This window comes from Aphis gossypii, chromosome 3 (genome assembly GCF_020184175.1).
Source record: "Aphis gossypii isolate Hap1 chromosome 3, ASM2018417v2, whole genome shotgun sequence".
Taxonomy (NCBI): Eukaryota; Metazoa; Arthropoda; class Insecta; order Hemiptera; family Aphididae; genus Aphis; species Aphis gossypii.
This window is the reverse complement of record NC_065532.1, coordinates 30,555,403-30,576,242: the sequence shown is the minus strand read 5'-3', so window position 1 is coordinate 30,576,242 and position 20,840 is coordinate 30,555,403. Positions and strand designations below refer to the sequence as shown.

Sequence of the window (20,840 nt, the reverse complement as noted above, 5' to 3'; positions counted from 1 at the left end):
GAGTATACGTTTTAATAGTGTTACAGTTATCAGTAACTACAGATTATATTTATACATTTATAAAAACTTATAAAATAATTTCTAGGCAACATGTCAATATTAAATTTTAAATTTATTATTGTTTTGAATCTATTCTAAATATTAAAAATAAGATGGCTTGTAGCAGATAGAGCAGATAGTTACATTGGTCAATTAGTGTGTACAATATATCAGTAGTTTTTTAAGAGCAATGCATCAACAAATTCAGTTCAGATGTAATAATATTATAGACTACCTACCTACAGTATCACTTATTCACTTGTAATATTTGATTATAATTTGATGCAACATATTTATTATTATTGTATTTGCATTCCAGTACTATAAACCCGATTATTTATTCGGTTGCCATTTGAATTAATTAAAATTAATTGTATTTATACACTCATACAGTTAAATTTGTAATTACTGTTACATTATTTTTAAATAATTATTAAATAAATAAATAAATAAATAAATACATAATATGTCAACTAAAGGTTAAAACGAATCTTTGTAAATTAAAACTTAATGTTTCTTACGAATCGTATGAATTATAATTGTATAAAGATTATATTATATTATTAAGATATTATTGTATTTTTATATTACTGAATACTCACAATTTTGAAGCACATCGATGTATGACATGTTGCTGAAAATTCATAGATTTTTCAGGAGTATATAATAATCTGAGTTTATTAAAATATTTTAATTATTCGTTCATCATAACATTCATAGCCTAGAAAATTAAATAACACTCGTTTAATATAAATAATATAATATAGAGAGAGCCATATTAGAACTCGTGTGAATAATTAAAATAAAATATGTACGAGTATATAAAAAAATAATAATAATATAAGTAAAATATAATTTTTAATGTAACTATATGTTAAAAAAAAAAACTATAAACAATAAATTGGATAATAACAAAAAAAATTTTAAATGACATAACCACTTTACTGTTAGGAATTCATCATAATATTATTACTATGCATGGCTGACATCCTCTATCGATAAACCATCTGTTCATCCATAGTATAGATTATATAGATTATATACATATAAAAAATATAAAACAGTAATGATTATTTTATTTTAAATATCACTATAAATTGTTAACTTTGCAAAGTTCATACAGAAAATGTTTTGTTTGGAGAACAATACACAGCCATACCATAGCCTGTTTATTAAATTATCGTCAGTTACAAGGCTGCACTTCTATAAGAGGCTTATTATACCTATAAATAATGCATGCCATATCAATGGTAGTCTGTTTTATAAAATGATTCCAGAAAATTGAAATATATAGGTAGGTCTAGAAGTATCTCTAGGTAAAAAACTTACAAGCCCAATTGATTGAAACTTCAATAGTTAAATACTTATATAATTATTCAGGTACATGGCTACATAGTAATTTAGACTATCGATGGGGTAGATAATTAAAACTGGTCTTGTATAATATTTTTTTTATCATCGCCCACTTAACCCTACTCTACGGGTCCAAAAACAAATATACAATATACATATAATCCAATTTTTTTCTTTCACATGACTAACCCACAATAATTACAACCATGAACCAGCTATTGTGTCCACAAGACTTGAAAATGGGCTTTGACACCACTATTATATCAATACCATTTCAAATTCCACAAATGGGAAGCATGTTATTTTTTTTCAACGGAAAATTAAATAGATTTAAAGAGAGATAAGAGAAACCGATTGTGATCACATTGTATTATTTGTATTGTGAACATATTATATATTGTTATATAATATATTCTGTGATATTATTATACCTATTGTTCGTTGGGAACTTTTTCAATGTTGAAATTTTAATATTTTACAGGAGTATTTAACTCATTTAAAAATTAATTTACCAAAACAGCGTTTTTCAAACTGTGGGTCGGGAGTCAATTTGTAGTGAGTCTTGAAAATGTTATTAATTATATAGATTCTAAAATATTTATGATATTCGATATGATATAATTATAATTTGCTGTTATCAACCACGTCGGGAAACAAGCACACACGTCTCATACGCCTCAATATTAAAAATACATTTGTAAAATTAGGTATACGTATATTCATTACAAATGTATTAACTTTATAGTAATAAAAGCAATAAACAAACTTTGATTTTTTAGAACTATTTTCTGTAAAAGTAAAATCATGTGGGTTGTGACTCGCGATAGTTTTTCAGGGAAAAATTTGGGTAGTGATGATCACTAATATTAAATCTAGAAAGAAAAACTTTTTAAAATAAAATTATTGTTTAATATTTATTAAATTTAGATTATTTTTTAATTTAAATTTGAATGTAATATTGTTTAATAAATTAATTACTATTCATTAATTTGATTACTTGACTGCTGATAACTGAAGTATTATTAGAGTTGTGTTTAAGAATATGATAAACTTAGTATAACCAAAATAAATTTAAACATTTTGAAAATTGGGAGCTATGTATTTTGTCTGGTATTAGGGGTAGGTATATCAAAAGTTAGTTGCAACACTAACTTTTTTTCATTATACTTACTATAATACGAGTACAGGGGGGCATAACATTTTTCGCATTAGGGCTCCACAAAACCTAGTTGTGGCACTGTCGTGATCCTAAAAAGATTGAGAACTACTGTATTAAAATAATAATTCTAATAAACCTACACATGCAGAATCTGTTGTAACCTTTTGGTTAAATAATAAAAAAATTACTTAAAATTACACACACTTGAATATACATATGAGAAAACCAGTATATGATTAACGTACTCGTATAGCAATATAAAGAAAAATTCAAAAATGTCGGTAAAAAGGTAGTTAGAAAATATTGGATTACTATGAGACATATTAAGCTGCCTCAATGGCCTTGAATATTATTTTTTTAGAAGAGATGAACTATATGTATGGACGTATAGTATATTATTATTACGTACGTACATACTACTGTTATATTCTATGGTACAACGTACCTATTGCTATTAACTTGAGTAGTGCGTGCATTGAGTAAACCTTGATTCAATTTGATGTTTAAGCACACTGTAGACATGACACTAGTAAGTACACAGAACATAATACACTTAACATAGTTAAGTGAATAGTGTAACTTTGACAAGTGTACATAGTTACAGACTATAGAGTAGATACAGTGTACCGTGTTCCTACTGTTTACATAATATGTACATTATTAATTTTTGATTTTCTATTTTGAGGATGGATTTTTATGATAAATTGAATCTAATATACACATTTAAGAAGTCTAACTCTTTGACAAAGCAAAAAACCATTTTATTAAAATGTATAAAACTAAAAAAATGTAAGATTTTAAATGTTTATAGATAAATGATAACTTGTAAAAAAATATGGATCCAATTAGCGATTCTTAACACCCTTAAAATTGATAATCAATGCATTATTTTGACTACTTGTTTTCTATACACGCATAAAAAAGACACATCAATACATTATTGTAAAATCAATATACATATTTATCATTCCTTCTGATGAATCTAAAAATTAAGTCAAAATTCACTAAACTATTTTTTTTCATAAAAAACCAGCAATGTTGGTCTTAATCACTAATGAAAGATTTTTTTACTATCATATATTTTAGGTATTTATATTTAATATCATAATTTTTAATTATAAATAAATAAATGTATTTACGAGTGTGAAGTTGAGTGGCTAAAGCTGTGTAACTATTTTTGGACGACTACTGACTAGTGATAAGACAGGCGCAACAACAATGATTTTAGAGTTATGAAAAACATAGTAATAGACAATAGACGTTTAAGCTCCTAGCAGCCGCAGTACCTACAAGACAAAACATTTATCCTTGTGTGGTTTATAGTTTATTTGACAGTGTTCCGAATGGTGGCAAAGCACTTAACCTACATATTAGAAAAGCTAAGACAATTTATAATAAGATGAACATATTTCTGAAGTTCATATGGCACTCGGCGACGTAGTAATAGACGTCCAAACTCACAGGTGTGCTTTTAGTTTTGATATTACAATGAATTGACCTATTATAAAACTTTTAGGTACCTAAGAACAATTAATATCTGGGTATGTTCTCTCGTTGGTGTCTTACTACATTTTAATTTTTATATGAACTATGATAAATATATAAAAAAAAAAAACAATCTACTGACTCTTAAATGGACTTGGGAAAGGTTATAAAAGAGTAATGCAGATTGAACTTACCATTTTTACCTTTATTACCAAATACTTTGAAATAAATATAAGAAAATAAAATAGTTAAAACATGTTAGGTAATAATTATCAAAAATTATACTTCTAAGCATGTATATAATGAATATCATTCACAAAATTTAATTTCTAATAAAACTAAAGTAAAAATAAAAAATATTGAATAACTTATTATATAATTTATAGTACACTTTTATTGTGTTACTTAAATTAGAAAAATCATTTAAATGAAAAAATAAATGTTAAGTATATATAAAAAAACTTGACAGTAAAATAGGATTTATAATAGGTATTAATACATTTATAATATACTCATGTTTGGACCTTTTCTTCTGTTGTTCAGATGAGCCTGGAAAAAAAATATTCACTATAAGTGTTCGTGTAATATTAGAAGTATTATTAAATAAATAGATTTGATTAGTTAAGCAGTTTATTAAGATCAAAGATTTCTAACATGGGCATAGTACTCCTTTGAGCATTTTTAATTTTTAGAGGTGAATTTTACTTATGGGGGGTCACCCGTGGCCGGAGTGGGTGTGAACTAATTCATGTTCTGGCGAGTGGGGTCTCGGGTTTAATTCTGAAGTAGCCACAGGGCATTTTCGCACGTGGTGGCTTCAGGACTCTGGAGCCCATTGGCCAGTAATTACCAACTTCCCCCCCAGGCTTTTCCAATTAACCAAGAACCATCTGCAACATCTTGACATGTAAAATAAGACCAGTCCCCAAAAATTGGCATGTCACTTAGAAGGTAAAAAAAGATATAAAACCGTTGATTATTATTTGGGGTGTGTTTTTAATAAGTGGGCACTAAAGGGAGCAATTCTTCTGTTACTTATATTTTTATAGTTTTTAACATAATAACATAATAGACGTCACAAAATGTATAACCATGTACAATAAAATAATAAATTTTATTTTATTTTAAAATATCAATTAATGTTGTAAAATGTGAGTTATAAGTATTTTTTTTTTTTTTTTTGTTAAAAAACAAAAATAATAGTATTAGTAGTCTAAATTTTAATACAAAAATTTACTAGTTTCAATAAATTAAACTTAAATTTTAAGTTTATTTAGTACTTATTATATCATGTATGATCAGGGGTACAATTTCAATGAAAATGTTGATGTTCCTAGTTCCTACAGTTCTCAATAGCCTCATGGTAAATAGTGATAGTTAGTCTCTTAACAATATAATATAATATGCTGAACAAGTCACCCCTCCAACCAATCTAATAATCATTTTATTGAATAATGCTATAGTTTCCGTTTTGCATATATAATAATATTAGAATATAAATGCACATTTAAGAATATTATTAATATTTTTTAACTTTAAAATATAATCCAAACGATATCCAAAATATATATATTAATATAATGATTTAAATTTTCTTTTTTTTTCTTATACATTTAAATTATTTTATTGTAATTGTTTCAAATATTTTAAGATATACATGATACTATAGAAAGGTTAAGTGATGAGATTCTTCTATTTAAGAGGATGTCAGCACACTGTTTGTTTTCTCTCTCTTACCCATTCGCAACATAGACAAAACGCATTCACGTAGTATAATTATTTTTATGATTTTGAGTAATCTTAGAGAGTAAAATCACCCATTATAAAAATGATAGAATAATATTTTTGACAGTATAACACATGGATTTGTTTAAATATTGTTTTAAAACAATTTAAACATAAATTTACAATATTTTTTTTTACTTTGAAAGTCATAATACAAAATCAAATATCAAAAATATTATTCTCTAGAGTTTTTGTAATAATTAATTTGCTCTAAGATTACCCAAAAATTATAAAAAAAAAAAAAACAATTTAATGTGAAAGAGTTTTATCCATGTTGTGCGTGGGTCTGAGAGAAAACAAATATTGCGCTGACATCCTCTTAAAATTGGTATTTTGTGTATACATACAAAAATAAACATATTTCAATATACTATTATAGTATTATTTTAATATTTAAGTGCAAGAATATTTTGTCATTTTTTTATGTACCTATATATGCATAAGTCATACTCAAGTATTTTAAGCACATAAACATCAAACCTCTAATAATAATTATTACAACCTTTGAGGCTTTGAATATTCAATTGTAAAATTAGTAATAATTACCTTAATAATAGTTGCAAATTGAGGTCTTCTGAGTAAGCTGTAAGCAGTTACCAAGAGCTGTTTGCAAATACGATGAAGATCAGGATTTCCATCACAAAAAAAATCAATGCCTAATTCAAATCCGGTGCCAAAGTCACACTCATCACTTGCTATATTGGCATAACTTATAATTGGTTGTAATTTATCCATTACCTCCATTTTTTTACTTTCGCTTGCTTCATGATACGATTTTAAAATTTTTTTTAAATTATCTAAATAAATAATATTGTAAATTATTCAAAATACTAAGTTGACACAATTTCATAATTTTTTATCAACATACATTCAGATTCTGATAGAGGCCGATAACCAATATCAGTTTTTCTATCATATGGAACTACAATTCCAGCTTTATGAAATGTTTTTGAAACTGGTAAAGATTCTCGACCTAGTAATATTTCAGTAACTTTTTGTTTTTGATAAGCATACAATTTTTTTTGAAGTGTATTTGCTATTTTACTATCTAAGCGTTGTAGGTGGTGTCTAAAAAAGATAAAAAAAATAAAAATTTAACTTGAAACAAAAATAAATAGTATTTAATTGAAATTTACCGTAAAACCTGAAATAAACTCTTTCCTAATCTTTGAATAGTACAGTTTTTACTTGAATCATTAGAAACAATATAAACAGGAAATTCTAATGGTACATCCCTATAATAACCAATATGAAATTCTGAAGTAGTACTAGCTAAAATTGTCTAAAAAAATAATAAAATAAAGAAAGGTTTAAACAATTAATAAAATAATAGACTATAATACTTTAAACAGTTTAAAACAATATAAAATTATTTTCTTAACACGTTAACTGTGCATTGATGCCAATTATATTAGCATCATGTGGATCATTTAATTCAGCAACACACTGACGTCATTTGGTGCCAATTTATATTTAAAGTTAATGGTTCATAGTTCCCTACACAATAATGAATATTATTTTATTATTATTTAGCGTGATTAAATGCATGTTTTAAAATATGTAACGTTTGAATATACCACCACATAGGAGTTTCTTTTTTATGTTATTTTTAAAAAAAAGTGACATACGTATTAGGTAAGAACAGCAAAGACATGCCCAGTAGACGTGTTAAGCCAAGTAATATTTTAGTAAACACTAAACACACATACTTGAAATTCTGGAGGATCGTAATAATAACGCCAATGTAGAACTGTCTTTTCAACATCATTAGCATTAAACCCATTCATATGCCCTGCTAATACATCATAAGGTCCAACTAATTTCAATCCAACTGATAATAATGCATCTAAATTTACATAAAAAACCAAATTAATTTGTTAAATTGAATTAGGCAAATATAGTTAAAGTAAATAATGATAATATCAAACCTTCTGGATGAGTAGAACACAGTCTTTTACAAAAAGACCAAAGATCATAAAACTCTTTTGGCATTTCTTTTATAAGGAATAATTCAGAAATTTTTTTTTTTAAACAGTCAAAATCAGTTTCATTTTGTACAGGTGGATCGTCTGGCTGTTCTCTATCATTTAAGTCTAGATATGTATTAAAAAATATTTCAATCACTTTAATAAAATCAAACATCAGATAATTAATAATTTATTTGAAAAGACCTGTATAGAAAAAATGTTAAATCGTATAGTTTTATGATTATATTTAAAATATTAAAATTACCTGGAGTTTGAGATGGCTGAGATTCGCCAACAAATGTAAATCTTTGTATTTGATTGCTAGATGGTACATGAGGTGAACTAACAGTTTCTCCATCTAAACGTCGAGGTGTAAATAATGTTGGTGTAGATGGAACAATACCATCATCAACACTGCAATCTTCTAATGTACTATTGGTCTAAAAATATCAATGATCATATTTTATACGTTTTTAATTTAAGGAATAATTACAAAACAAAAATTGTCATTACTATAACATACATAAATACATTAAAAATTAAATTAATCTGAGTAATTTTTTTTATTTACCAATAACAATTGTTGCTGTTGTTGAGAATGTTGTCTCATTGATGGCACCGCATATTCAGTCGAGTTTTGTTGGTTACTTGAAGAAGTAATACTATTAGGTTCACTGTTGGAAGTGGTTATTGTTTGTTCAGGACGTTCAGGTACTTCCATGTCATTTATTTCTATAAAAATAAAAAAATTAAAAATACCTTTTGAAAATTTAACTGTCTTAATGTTTTAAAATAAATTTGAATATTAAATCAAATTTTATGTAATCAATAAATCTTAACTTAAGTATATTTATATTTTCATAAACATTAAAAGTTTGGTAAACTAATTATTAGAGGGTTAAATAATATGTACAAAAATATATTTCCAATTTTAAAAATCTGTATTCAATAATATTTTGGGAATCAGATACTACTTTAAAGAAAAGGTACAAGCAGTTATTATTATTTTGAATTGATGGTATAGGATTTAAAATTCATACATACCACTACTGTTGTGACTTTGTTCATTTGGTCTATTACTATGATCACTATTTGATGATTCTCCATTAGTTTTATTGGATGATTTTAATTTTCCTTTTAAATCTCTTTTTCTTGTCATTTTTTTATCGTCCACTTTAATATCATCCTAAAAACATAGATCCCACTATAAATACTTAATACGAAATAAATTAATTTATAAGATATCTTACTTTGGTAGGTGGATGTTTATATTTATCTGTATGCTCTTTATTTGTTTGGAAACATTTTCTCCCATATTTACATGGTTCTCTACTATCTTTTTGGTATGCAAAAAACTTTTCCATCTTGTCTATAATATCGAAGACTTAGTAAAACACAAGTTGAATGGGCATTAAAATAATAAATGTACCTTATTACTAGTTATTAGTTATTTCATTCACCACAATCCTAATCAACAAACCTGAATAAATACATGAGTAATACACCTATAATAAGTAATAATTAATTGGTATTTTGTAAACTTGTAAACAAAAACTATTTTGTAGTAGTTTATCAAGACGACAAGACGTACTTTTTGATATTAACTTATCTATTCTTCTTATCATTATTGTTAATTTTCAATTTTGTTTATGATTACGAATTACAGAATATAATAGAATATTAATAATATAAATTATAATAAGACATTAAGACATATTTTAATTATGTAAATATATTGTATTATTATTGTTAGATATTATCTTTCAATCTGTCATTTGTCACAGGCTAAAGGTTCTTAGGCCTAAGGATCAACCAGTTTTTAATCTTAAAGATATATCTTACCTAGTACCCTTGGTTGAAATAGATGTATTTCAACCATAATATCTACCATTCTATTTTTTTTTATAGTCCTAACGGTTATGCTTTAATGCTTTCATTTATTTATTATAAATCATATAAGCTAATAACTAATTTTTTATTAAAATTATCAACTAACTTTTTTTTTTTTCGTTTTGAACCGACGACGGGAGGGGACCGCTTTCGCATTGCTTCCTCCCAAACTAACTAAATACACAACTTATTACCTACTTAACACAAGTAATAACTATTTCTTGGATTTTGATTTGTTTTTCTCGATAAAAAAAAAAAAGTTGGTACTGAAATTCTATTACATTGTAGAATATATGTATATATATATATAAAAAACATCAATAATTCATTGTTTCGCTAAAAATCTAAAATATTTATTAGGTACAAAAACTTGGATTATTTTACCACCATTATTGCTCGCTATTACTTAAACTATTGTTCCTATACAAATTTTTAAGAAATAAAATGTTTAACCTATTTTTAACCCATTATAGGTACCTAGGCCTGCGGTTCCCAAACATTTACGACAATGGTACTGTTAAAGAATAGTTTATGTTTCACGGAACCCCTATATCTTTAATTACAACTCAACTCCAATTTTTATACAAAAAAAAAAATCAAAATAATACTTTATAGTCTACAAATTGTTTTAACGATACTGTTAATGATATTTTTTTATTAAAATTTGTTAAAAAAAGAAAAAACAATTTTCAATCAAAATTTTTAATATTTTTTCCAAGTATAAAACAAAAAAATTTTTCTCAATAATCACATACCTTCATCAAGCGAAACCTTTGACATTATCCCACGGAACCCTAAGGTTCCGCGGAACATACTTTGGGAAACGCTAACCTAGGCTATCATTCGTCCCAGCCGGACATTAATTTTGTAATTTTAACATTTTAAATAATTAAAAATCACTAAAATTTACAAGTTATTTCGTAATTAAGATTTATAAAATGTTGGATAAATTATAAGTTATATAATCTACAGCCTTCAATTGAAATAATATGAGATCCATTTTGCATTTTCAAGCATAATTTTTTCAAAAACAACACACCTTCATTGCTAAAACTATAAATGAACATAACACACGTCATGTCGTTCAATATTGAATTTATGTGTTATGTATATAACCATTAACTAATCAGTTTAACAAAATCAGGTGGAATTGTCATGACTACGATCACAACTCATTAATGCAGTATATAAATGTAGGGAGGATTTTAGAGAAAACCTACATTTTAGGTAGAAAAATAATAACCTTATAATATATTAGAGTAAACAATGTTAAGTACATTACCAACAAAGATTTTAAATTCGTTGATATTTAACTAAGCCTTTTTTACTTTTTGGATAAATATGTTCCAAAAATCTTCCAAATTTCTACATATTGGAAATGATATATAAATTTAACTCAAAATCAATTATTTTTAAATTTCAAGAATATAAGACATACTATATCAATCATACATTTTAAAAAATCAATAATTATCAATGTTATTTATTTTTAGTATAATTTACGACTTTAAATGTCTTTAAACTTTACATGTGATAATACCTATACATATATATAATATATGTATTATATCACCTATATAAAGATATATATATATATATGTAGTAGGTAGAATATATTAACACACAAATTATACAATAAAAATGAAACAATTAACGGAGAGAAATATATCTTAGCTAAAAATAAATAAAAAAAACAATTAATTGAAAAATATACTATTAATATTACTTAAGCAATCGAAATTGTGTAAAATAAAATTTTAAATAACACAGTGTTTAGAAAAACTCATAATGTTCAATATTTTACATTGATTTAATGATATATTTATAATTTAAATCATAATTCAAAACAATTAGTCCATTCTAACTAAACAGTTGTTCTGTAGCTCGTTCCAAATCCCAATTATAAGTAGATAATGCTCCACGTGCTTGATCACGTTCTATCCCCATATCTATGAGACGTTGAATTTTTGAATCAAAGTCTGTATTTTTATTTGGACCTAAAACACCAATTGCAACTAAAATTAAACATTTAATTAAAATAGCCAAAAATTCATGATAGTTCTTTATATGTAAGTATAATTTTTGGGTTAAATATAATTTTGAATAGTCCAATTTTTTTTTTTTATTAAATCATTACCACTAAAAAATGTGTAGTCAACTTAAACTGTATATTATACCTCCAGCATAAACATTAGTCCAGTGGCTAGCTGTTTTAGCAAATATTTCTGGATAATCTTTATACTGTTTAGCAACAACAGCATCTTGTGGATCGTCTGGTTCAGCAGCAGCCATAAGTGCTTGTAAAGACAACAGTACAGTGCGTAAAGTCATGGCTGCAGCCCTATTAAAATTTATTTAAATGAATAACTTTTTTGAACTTATTTACAAAAGTAAGGTAAATTTTTGTATACAACAGATAAATAAAAAATTTATTTTAGAATTGTAAAAATAAGTAAATATAATTTAGGATAAATAATTTAACTAGTATGATTGTAGTGAATTCTAGGAAAAAAGACCAAGTAAAAGAGAAAGGAGATTTTTTTTTAATATAATCAATTTATATATTTATTATTTTTTTAGGTACTTGTGCGTTATCGCGACTACCACACATTATGAGTTATAGTGTCACCATGTTCCACTCTAATCTTGCATTTAACAAGTGAATTTTATTTCTAATTTTATTAGAGACAATTAGGAGACAGTGTTACCCCTCGCTCGCTGGGGCATTCAAAAATGAAAATATCCCTCAATTTGCTATGCAACACCACCTAAGGTAGGTCACAAGGTTAAAAAACGATGTCCATAATTTTGCTAACATTATCAACATATACATTGGCATTAGCTTTGGGTAGTTTTGTATTATTATAAATGTATTAAAAATGACGTGCATTGCATGTCATATGTTTAACATCAAGGTAGTCACGATAACGCACACGTACCATTTTTTATAAATTTGTTAATTTGTACCGATTATCAGTAATAATAAGTATACGCAATTTTAATTATTTAAAAAGTTCTAAAATGTTAACACTTACCATTGATCTTTTAAAATGTCTAAACAGATAGCTCCAGTGACTGATGAAATATTTGGATGCCATATTTTAGTCATAAATCGAACCTATAATTTTTTTTTTCAATTTACTATGTGATAAATTAATTCAAAAGTTTACTTACTTTAGGTGGATTAAAAGGATATGTTTCTGGTACTTTAATTTCTAAAAAGAATGTACCACCTTCATATGGTGTATCAGGTGGGCCAGCAATTTCACCTTTTAATTCAGTATAGCTATCACCAATTAAGTCAACTTTGATTGAACATTTAGCAAGCTAAATAAAAATATATAATACATTAATTATATTTATAATATATCTTACAAAAATCAAATTAAACGTATAAATCTATTCTTAATTGTCATCAACATTTTGGTTTTCTAATAAAATTCAGATTATAGGTAATAGATAATATGTTTTTCTCAATTAGATAATTATAGATAAATAAATGACAAAATATGTCACCATGGAGAAATTAAATAATAAGTTTGATATACAAAACACTAATTAATTATATTGATGATAAATACAAAATTATAATTAATTATGCAATTTAAACTTAAAATAGATCCATTGTTATGAAAGAATAATTTCACAACATAGTTGTACACAACAAAACAAATAATAATGTTGGATCTACATATATCTAAATGTTTTCTAAAATAATAAAACAATGTTAGAAAAAAACACATTTTTGTCAAAAATAATTGTAAATTAGGTAATTACCTCTTCGCTTTTAATGACTTCTTTAAATTCCCTTTTGATTCTCTGCGTCGCAATATTATTCATTATTTTTATTTTTATTTTACAATATTATAAAGAATAATTATGTAAGTACGGAAAAACCAATATTAATACAACGGCCAACGACACAATTATCGCGGACTCACGCTAACCTAAATTATATTGCGTTTTACAGACAAAAACTGTAATTCTGTATTAGACTTGATGTTTTGTGATAAATTTATGTTTATAAATTGCCATACAGTAATGTTCTAAAAACGTTGTGCTAGACTAAAAAAGTTCGACTAGACCATAGAAAAAATATTACAGTCCGCCAGTGAAAAGTTAGTTAAAATGTATACACAACTGATAACACATACACAAGACTCAACATGGCACGTCGTATGATAAAGATAAATAAATCGGTACCATAAACCAAAATATTATTTCATGTCCCACAAAAATATAATCCTATGAAACAAAAACAGTGTTGATCACAGTTTAAGGTCTATCTTAAACCGTGGTGTTGATTAAGATATTATTGTCATACTGATGATACCAACATAATTAGTCAAATAGTTCCATGTACATATTGTTCCAATAATTATTTTAAAAATATCCAAAACACAGAATAAGATCATGGTCTTAGAAGCTTTATTTTCTAAGACCGTGGAATAGATTAAATACCAAGGTTAATTTAAAGGTTAAGTGATTCAATTTAATAAAAATAATAAGATATACCTATATAAAAATATATATTATAATATATTAATTATTAATATACCTACCTATTTAATACAATTATTGTATCCAAAGTAGGTATTTGTGTAGTTACGTAAAAATAAAAATTAACTGGAAAAGTTGCACTATTGGAAATATTACATTTCGTTTCACATAACAAAAAAAGAAAAAAAAGAATAAATATTTTATGTGAATGGTTAAATATAAAATAAATTTAATTGAACTATAACTAATGAAAATACTATCAATCGTACTATACATTTTGTTTTTATATTTTATATACATTATATACATATATTTTTTTTTATTTTTCTTTTCATATAATTTAATATAGTTAAAATCGAAATAGATTTTTTATTATTAGGTATTATTATTGACACTTTAACGACAAAATGTATTATTAAACATGACTAAAATTACTGTATCTATCATTTTTTATTTACCTATACTTATTTATCAATTAAGGTCTATAAAACATTAAAACTAACTAAACTACTAACTACATGGGGTCAAATTTTGAAGGGAGCTAGAATTTTATAAGTTACACAGAGACAAAAGAGGTTAGACAAATATTTGGGAGGCTATTAGCCACCCCTAGGCCCTAGTTCCATAATCTAATCGCGACTATGTTATTTACCCTTATATATTGTATGATATGTTGTTTTTTAAATTAATATAACATTTTAATGCAAATTCATCACAATTTTTTAGTAGGTACCTAGAGGTTGATTTTTCGTGGTACCCCTCAACACAATACCACGACATCATCAACATGAGTATAAACTGTATCCTGTAACAAATGGATGACATATAATAATAACCAGTAACTAGGCTACCTATGTTAAATGTTTGGTGCCTGCTTATAACTTAGATTGTGATGATTTTAGTTTTTATTTTAAATTCTACTAACTGGTACTTAAGTCAGTAGGTACCATGTATCCATCCAGCATTAGTTCAGACCATGGCTTGACTAGCTTGAACCGTAGTTTCACCTATGTTATATTATACATATTTATAATCCGTCCCTCTCGTTTATGTAGATAGGATCCGCGTCTGAATACTCGATTCCAGGACATTTGCGGTTGGCACTTTTTTCGTGCCGTTTGCGGTCAATTTATTTATATCTAAATTTAAGGTATATATATAATATACTTTATATACTAAATTGATTCTATATACAATAGTATATGGGTGTTAACCAGTTGCCTCCCACGGCTGTTATCAATTTTTTAAAAATATACCAGTTGCCCTCAACCAAGTGTACCAGTTGCCCCCAATCGAATGTACCAGTTACCCTCAACCAAATGTACCAGTTGCCCTCAATCGAATATACCAGTTGCCCCCAATCGAATGTACCAGTCGCCCCCAATCGAATATACCAGTTGCCCCCAATCGAATATACCAGTTGCCCTCAACCAAATGTACCAGTTGCCCTCACATATTAATATATAAAGGATTACAATATATAGCTAGTAAAATTCTCCAGAGTGGAGGTAAATATACAAATCATAAATAGTATGATATACATATAATTATAATTATAATACATAATACTGTATTTTGTAATAACCAGAGCTAGGATTTGAATGCAACAGCATGTTATTATTGCTACGTCCAAATGGAATTTATATTATTGTGATGAAAATGGTACTATTTTTATTTTGCATATTTTTGCATATTTAGTATGATCGAATTTATTGCATTATTTAAGTCGATAATAATTAAACTTATCAAAGTATATAACTTGGTTTTTTGATCAAACATACATTTTATTTTTATAAATACAATCCTATGGTACGATATACTATGTATGTTCGCTGATCATTTATATTTGAAAATTTAAAAAAATATATGGTCGTAACTCGTAGCATATAAAACACATATTTCTACTATTGATTGAGAATTATAAATTATATTACTAAAATAATAATTAATGCACGCAAAAAATAAATAAATAGTTTTTAATTTTTAATCTCAATTATACGTATTATCAGCTAATTACTAATTCATTTCTGGCGGACTAATTTTTACTGGCGGGTTTAAAAAATTATAATTATTTTTTTATTATTATTGTTACTATTATTTTTATTAATATTATATAATATATAACTTATTCTAATTTTTGAATATTAGCAATGATATACAAACATTTTGTCAAAGTTTTGTCAACTTCATACTCAGCTAATGTATTTTTGATTAGTTGGTCTAATTGAATATAAGTTTTTTTCTTCTTTTCCCTTCCATATTTAAGTAACTGCGTTCATATAATAAATCAGAATTTTAGAACTTAACTCAGAATTACATTTATTTCATCGTTTATAGACCCAATATCAATATGAACACTATAAACTTTACAAAAATTATTTGCTAGAGCTTTTAAAAGTGCAATTCACAAAACAAGTTTTTCCTTCAGAAGTAATTTGTCTACCTTTACTTGAACATAAACCTATAATTCTATCTTCATTTTCGTCATCAAATAATACAAATTCAGAATTACTAGATATAATAATATCTTCCCTTAATTTAGGATCCAATAAATTTCCAAGCGATTTGCTACGTAAACGATTTAATATCGTTTTTACAGACGAGTAAACTGGAATTTCGGTTGTTAAATCTAATCCCTGATCTATTTATGGTGTAAACTCTTCACGAAAAATTTGAGCGGCAAAATTTAATGAATCATGTATGCGTTTTTTCACAGTATTATATTTTTTTTTTACTTCAATTTTTGCCGAGTCATATTTACATTGATGAATAGTAACATTTAAAATTGTATTACCTGTTGTTTTGAATCTTCCTGTTAATTTCTCTCTTTTTTTTCATTCAAATATACTCAGGTTAAATTTTCGTTATTGGTTCGATACTTCCTATACTGGTAACCATTGTGTACTGCTGAAGCTTTTCCTTCAGTAGTTTCCAAAATTTCTAAAGAATTATTCAGAATTATTCATTTTAATAACACTATAATATACCGACTACAAACTCTACAAATATGTATACTATACTAAAAACTGAGCAAATGTTATCGATGGATATCGATGACATGTAACTATATAATTGACATAATACAATTTTAATTTAATACCTACTTACAAAGTTCTAACACTTTATCTATAATAATACCCAGGCGCGAACGCAGGGGGGGGTTTTGGGTGTTAAAACCCCCCCCGAAATATCAGGAATAAAAAGTAAATTACCTGACCTTCAAATGTTTACCTAATAAATAAATTTAAATAAATTATTAACTATAAAACAATATTATAATAATATTGTAACACAATAAAATTATCATTACACAATGAATATACTGAAAATGCAGTGAAAATGTTATTAATAACTGATCGAAAAATTGGCTATCAATTTGATGATGTACGTAATGTGGACAACGAACGTAATTATTATCGTCGCTATCGATATACTACGGGAAATTAATTTGTAACAACCCGTATTATCTAGAAAGTCCATTGTTCAATATAAAGATAAATCACACTGCCAACGAACTCGCGATATATTTCACTGCACTGCTATTCACTACAGTTTTGATTGAAGCATTGTCACAACATAATATTTGACGCAAACACGAGTTTATAAAACAAAAATGAGTTCAATTTTAAATTTTTTTCAACCAATGAATAAAAGTACCACCTCAGTTCCGAATGTTGCAATTGATGTGGATTTAGACAAATCGTCCGTAGACAGTCCATCAGCAAAAAAACGAAAATTCGCGGAGATAGTAACATCTGATGCAACTGATGCAAGTCGTAATGTGAGTTATTGTTAACTATCTATGTAATTATTTATTTAGTTTTAAATTTTATATTATAATTAGAGCTGTGAATTTAATGCACTAAAAACCTAAAAAGATGTCAAAAAAATACAATATAAAATGCCAAAAATAAAATATAAAATGCACTTAAATGGTTTTAAATTAAATTTTTATATTTATATTGATATTATAAGATATTATATATTCGTTCATTACATTTTACATGCATAAAAATATAGGAAAATATGACCTAAAAATGTAAAAAAAATGAGCTAAAAAATTAAAAATTTTATAAATCGATTTGTTGTAACACAATTCAAATTATGTACTTACAAAGCTAATATTATAATATCAAGAGCCTAATTATTATGTATACCCACACACTACCTATAGTAAAATTTTCTAAATATAAAATAATATTATTTATTATTTATTTATCCATAGACTTTTCCAAATGATATTGCAAATTTTTGTCGAAAAAATTTGAACGACATTAAAAAATACGAAGTTCTTATGCATTATTGGATACCTGATATAGACTTCAAGTTTCCAGCTAGTGGAAAACGAAATTTGAAATTTCAGCATTCGTGGTTACGCTCATTTGTGTGGTTGGTGTATTCTGCTGCAGAAGACGGAGCTTACTGCCGTTATTGTGTCTCGTTTGGATCAAATTACGTTGGAAAAGGAGGTCATCAAAACATTAATGTATTGGTTCAGACTGCGTTTCGAGATTGGAAGAAAGCACTCGAAAAATTTAGAGAACACCAAATAAAAAAATATCACCTTGACGCCATAGAAGATGGACAAAATTTTAAATTGATTTATGAAAACCGAAAAAATGACGTGATCAGCGAAATTGACAAAGGGCGAAAAATGCAACTACTTGAAAACAGACAAAAGTTAATTCCAATCATCCGAGCCGTTTTGCTGTGTGGAAGGCAAGGATTACCATTAAGAGGTCATCGAGATCAGGGCTCTTTATCATTAAAAATGCCGGAAGAAAACGACGGAAATTTTAGAGCATTACTTCGTTATGCTCTAGACAGTGGTGATAAAATTTTGGCAAATCATTTGAATACTGCTGGATCAAATGCAACATATTTAAGTTTCCGCATTCAAAATGAAATAATTGATGCAGCTGGGAAACAAATAACAACAAATATCGTACAACGTGTAAACAGATCTGGATGCTTTTCTGCTATTGCTGACGAAAGTACAGATGTGAGTGGCATTGAACAATTTTCAATATGTGTTCGATTTATTGATAAAGTTGACGATGAATATATAATTCGAGAAGACTTTTTGTGCTTTATTCCTGTTGAGGACGTTACTGGAAAAGGTCTTGCAAATACATTGCTGACTAAGATGAAGGACATCGGCATAAATTTGGTTAATATGAGAGGACAAGGTATGTGATAATATTTATAATAAATTTATAATTTATTTATATAATAATTTGTTATATTTTACATTTATAAAAAATTTTAGGCTATGATGGGGCACGCGCAATGAGTGGAAAGTTCAACGGTTGTGCTACCAAAGTTCGAGAATTATATCCAGAAGCTATTTACGTCCACTGCGCTAATCATAATTTAAATTTAGCTATTACCCACGCGTGCAAAATATCATCCATCCGAAATTGCATAGGAACAATTAAAGAAGTTGTAAATTTATTTCGCTTATCTAATAAAGCAGGTCTAGTTTTAAAAGATAAAATTAAAGCATCTTGCCCAAGTGCGAAACAAACGCGTCTTCTTAAATTCTGCGAAACACGGTGGGTTGAGCATTTGGACTCACTCAGTTTGTTCAACGATGTATACGAACATATCTGCTCATCGTTAGAGTACCTGGATGAAAATAATTTGAAAACTAACGGAGTAAAACCTCATGCCCTACTTGCATCGATACAAACACCACAATTTATTATAGCATTAACAGTAGTAAAACCGATTTTCAACATAATGAAAAATCTTAGTATATTTTTACAAAAAGAAGATTGTGATCTCAGCTTATGCATTGGTTACGCAAACAACGTATATGATGAAATCAATGAGATGCGTCGCGATTCGGAATTGAAATTTAAAGACTTGTTTGTAGCAGCAAAAGAAATGGCGGAAAAAATGAGTATTAATTTAGTACCTCCACGGAATATTGGAGTACAGAAGAATCGAGACAACTACGAAGGAAGTCCAGAGGATTATTTTCGTCGGTCCATATTTCTCCCTTTTTTGGACCACTTATCAATGCAGCTAAAAACAAGATTTATTGATCACCGGGAACTACTTTCAAAAATTCAAAATATTCTGCCGATTAAGTGTTCAGAGCTCAATACAAAAGAAATCAGTGAAACGGTAAATACTTTTGCAAAAGAATGGCCAAATGACATCAAGGGATCTACTGATGATTTTATATCTGAGATGACCATGTGGCGCAGGTAACAAATTATTTAAAATCTATAAAATTATTTTTTGCTATCTATAATATTAGATAATATAATTTTATTTTTATGTATTACCTATTCTTTCAGGCATTGTTTAAATATGTCAAAGGATAAACGGCCAAAAACATTTATAGACGCCCTCAATACTTGTGATTCGACATTGTATCAATCAATACACCGATTTTTACAGATTGGTGCAACTCTTCCAGTATCTGTGGCAACAAGTGAACGGTCTTTTTCTTGTCTTCGAAGACTGAAAACATATCTGCGCAATAAGACTGGCGAAGAGCGATTAAATGGACTGATGCTATTAAATTTATATAGAGACGTGGAGGTGACCTATGATGAGATCATTAATATAATGGCTAAAGTACCGAGACGTCTAGACCTTATTTTATAATGTAAATTGTAATAATGAATTAATATGAGTATTGAGTATAC

The 20,840-nt window shown here is 26.8% G+C and overlaps 5 protein-coding genes across 10 annotated transcripts in view; 2 read left to right on the top strand and 3 right to left on the bottom strand.

Moving 5' to 3' along the window:
• LOC114122351 (myosin-IIIb-like) overlaps nt 1–1,027 on the bottom strand; it is a 32,516-nt gene extending 31,489 nt beyond the window's left edge. For 3 of the 4 annotated variants that reach the window (XM_050203236.1, XM_050203235.1, XM_050203237.1), the window contains exon 1: nt 642–760. In XM_050203236.1, coding sequence (XP_050059193.1) covers nt 642–669 — 28 coding nt within the window. In that variant the 5' untranslated portion in view covers nt 670–760. Of the gene's footprint in view, nt 1–641; nt 761–1,012 lie in introns of those variants that run through there. The other variant, XM_050203234.1, reaches the window with a different exon arrangement.
• Nucleotides 1,028–4,220: 3,193 nt separating this feature from the next.
• LOC114122364 (histone PARylation factor 1) lies at nt 4,221–9,384 on the bottom strand. Of its 2 annotated transcripts, none has more exons than XM_027985005.2 (11): nt 9,218–9,384; nt 9,039–9,157; nt 8,833–8,974; nt 8,360–8,520; nt 8,054–8,228; nt 7,750–7,914; nt 7,531–7,667; nt 6,958–7,103; nt 6,690–6,889; nt 6,368–6,618; nt 4,221–4,585 (listed from the first exon to the last, which is right to left on the bottom strand). In XM_027985005.2, exons 2-11 carry the CDS (start codon nt 9,150–9,152, stop codon nt 4,538–4,540), a joined length of 1,539 nt encoding a protein of 512 aa, XP_027840806.1. In that variant the 5' UTR covers nt 9,153–9,157; nt 9,218–9,384; the 3' UTR covers nt 4,221–4,537. The 2 variants fall into 2 exon arrangements, with proteins under 2 accessions (XP_027840806.1, XP_027840807.1); XM_027985006.2 differs by having other exon boundaries at nt 9,269–9,360.
• A 1,964-nt stretch (nt 9,385–11,348) lies between these two features.
• LOC114122366 (ubiquitin-conjugating enzyme E2-22 kDa) lies at nt 11,349–13,933 on the bottom strand. 2 transcript variants are annotated; one of them, XM_027985007.2, is made up of 5 exons: nt 13,456–13,920; nt 12,853–13,005; nt 12,714–12,796; nt 11,856–12,019; nt 11,349–11,675 (listed from the first exon to the last, which is right to left on the bottom strand). In XM_027985007.2, exons 1-5 carry the CDS (start codon nt 13,516–13,518, stop codon nt 11,539–11,541), a joined length of 600 nt encoding a protein of 199 aa, XP_027840808.1. In that variant the 5' UTR covers nt 13,519–13,920; the 3' UTR covers nt 11,349–11,538. The 2 variants fall into 2 exon arrangements, with proteins under 2 accessions (XP_027840808.1, XP_050058557.1); XM_050202600.1 differs by having other exon boundaries at nt 11,470–11,675; nt 11,816–12,019; nt 13,456–13,933.
• A 3,888-nt stretch (nt 13,934–17,821) lies between these two features.
• On the top strand, nt 17,822–19,718 carry LOC126551080 (zinc finger MYM-type protein 1-like). The gene is made up of 4 exons (XM_050203840.1): nt 17,822–17,959; nt 18,404–19,367; nt 19,448–19,623; nt 19,695–19,718. Exons 1-4 carry the CDS (start codon nt 17,822–17,824, stop codon nt 19,716–19,718), a joined length of 1,302 nt encoding a protein of 433 aa, XP_050059797.1.
• Nucleotides 19,719–20,013: 295 nt separating this feature from the next.
• LOC126550657 (zinc finger MYM-type protein 1-like) lies at nt 20,014–20,799 on the top strand. The gene is made up of 2 exons (XM_050202599.1): nt 20,014–20,393; nt 20,487–20,799. Exons 1-2 carry the CDS (start codon nt 20,014–20,016, stop codon nt 20,797–20,799), a joined length of 693 nt encoding a protein of 230 aa, XP_050058556.1.
• Nucleotides 20,800–20,840: the final 41 nt, after the last annotated feature.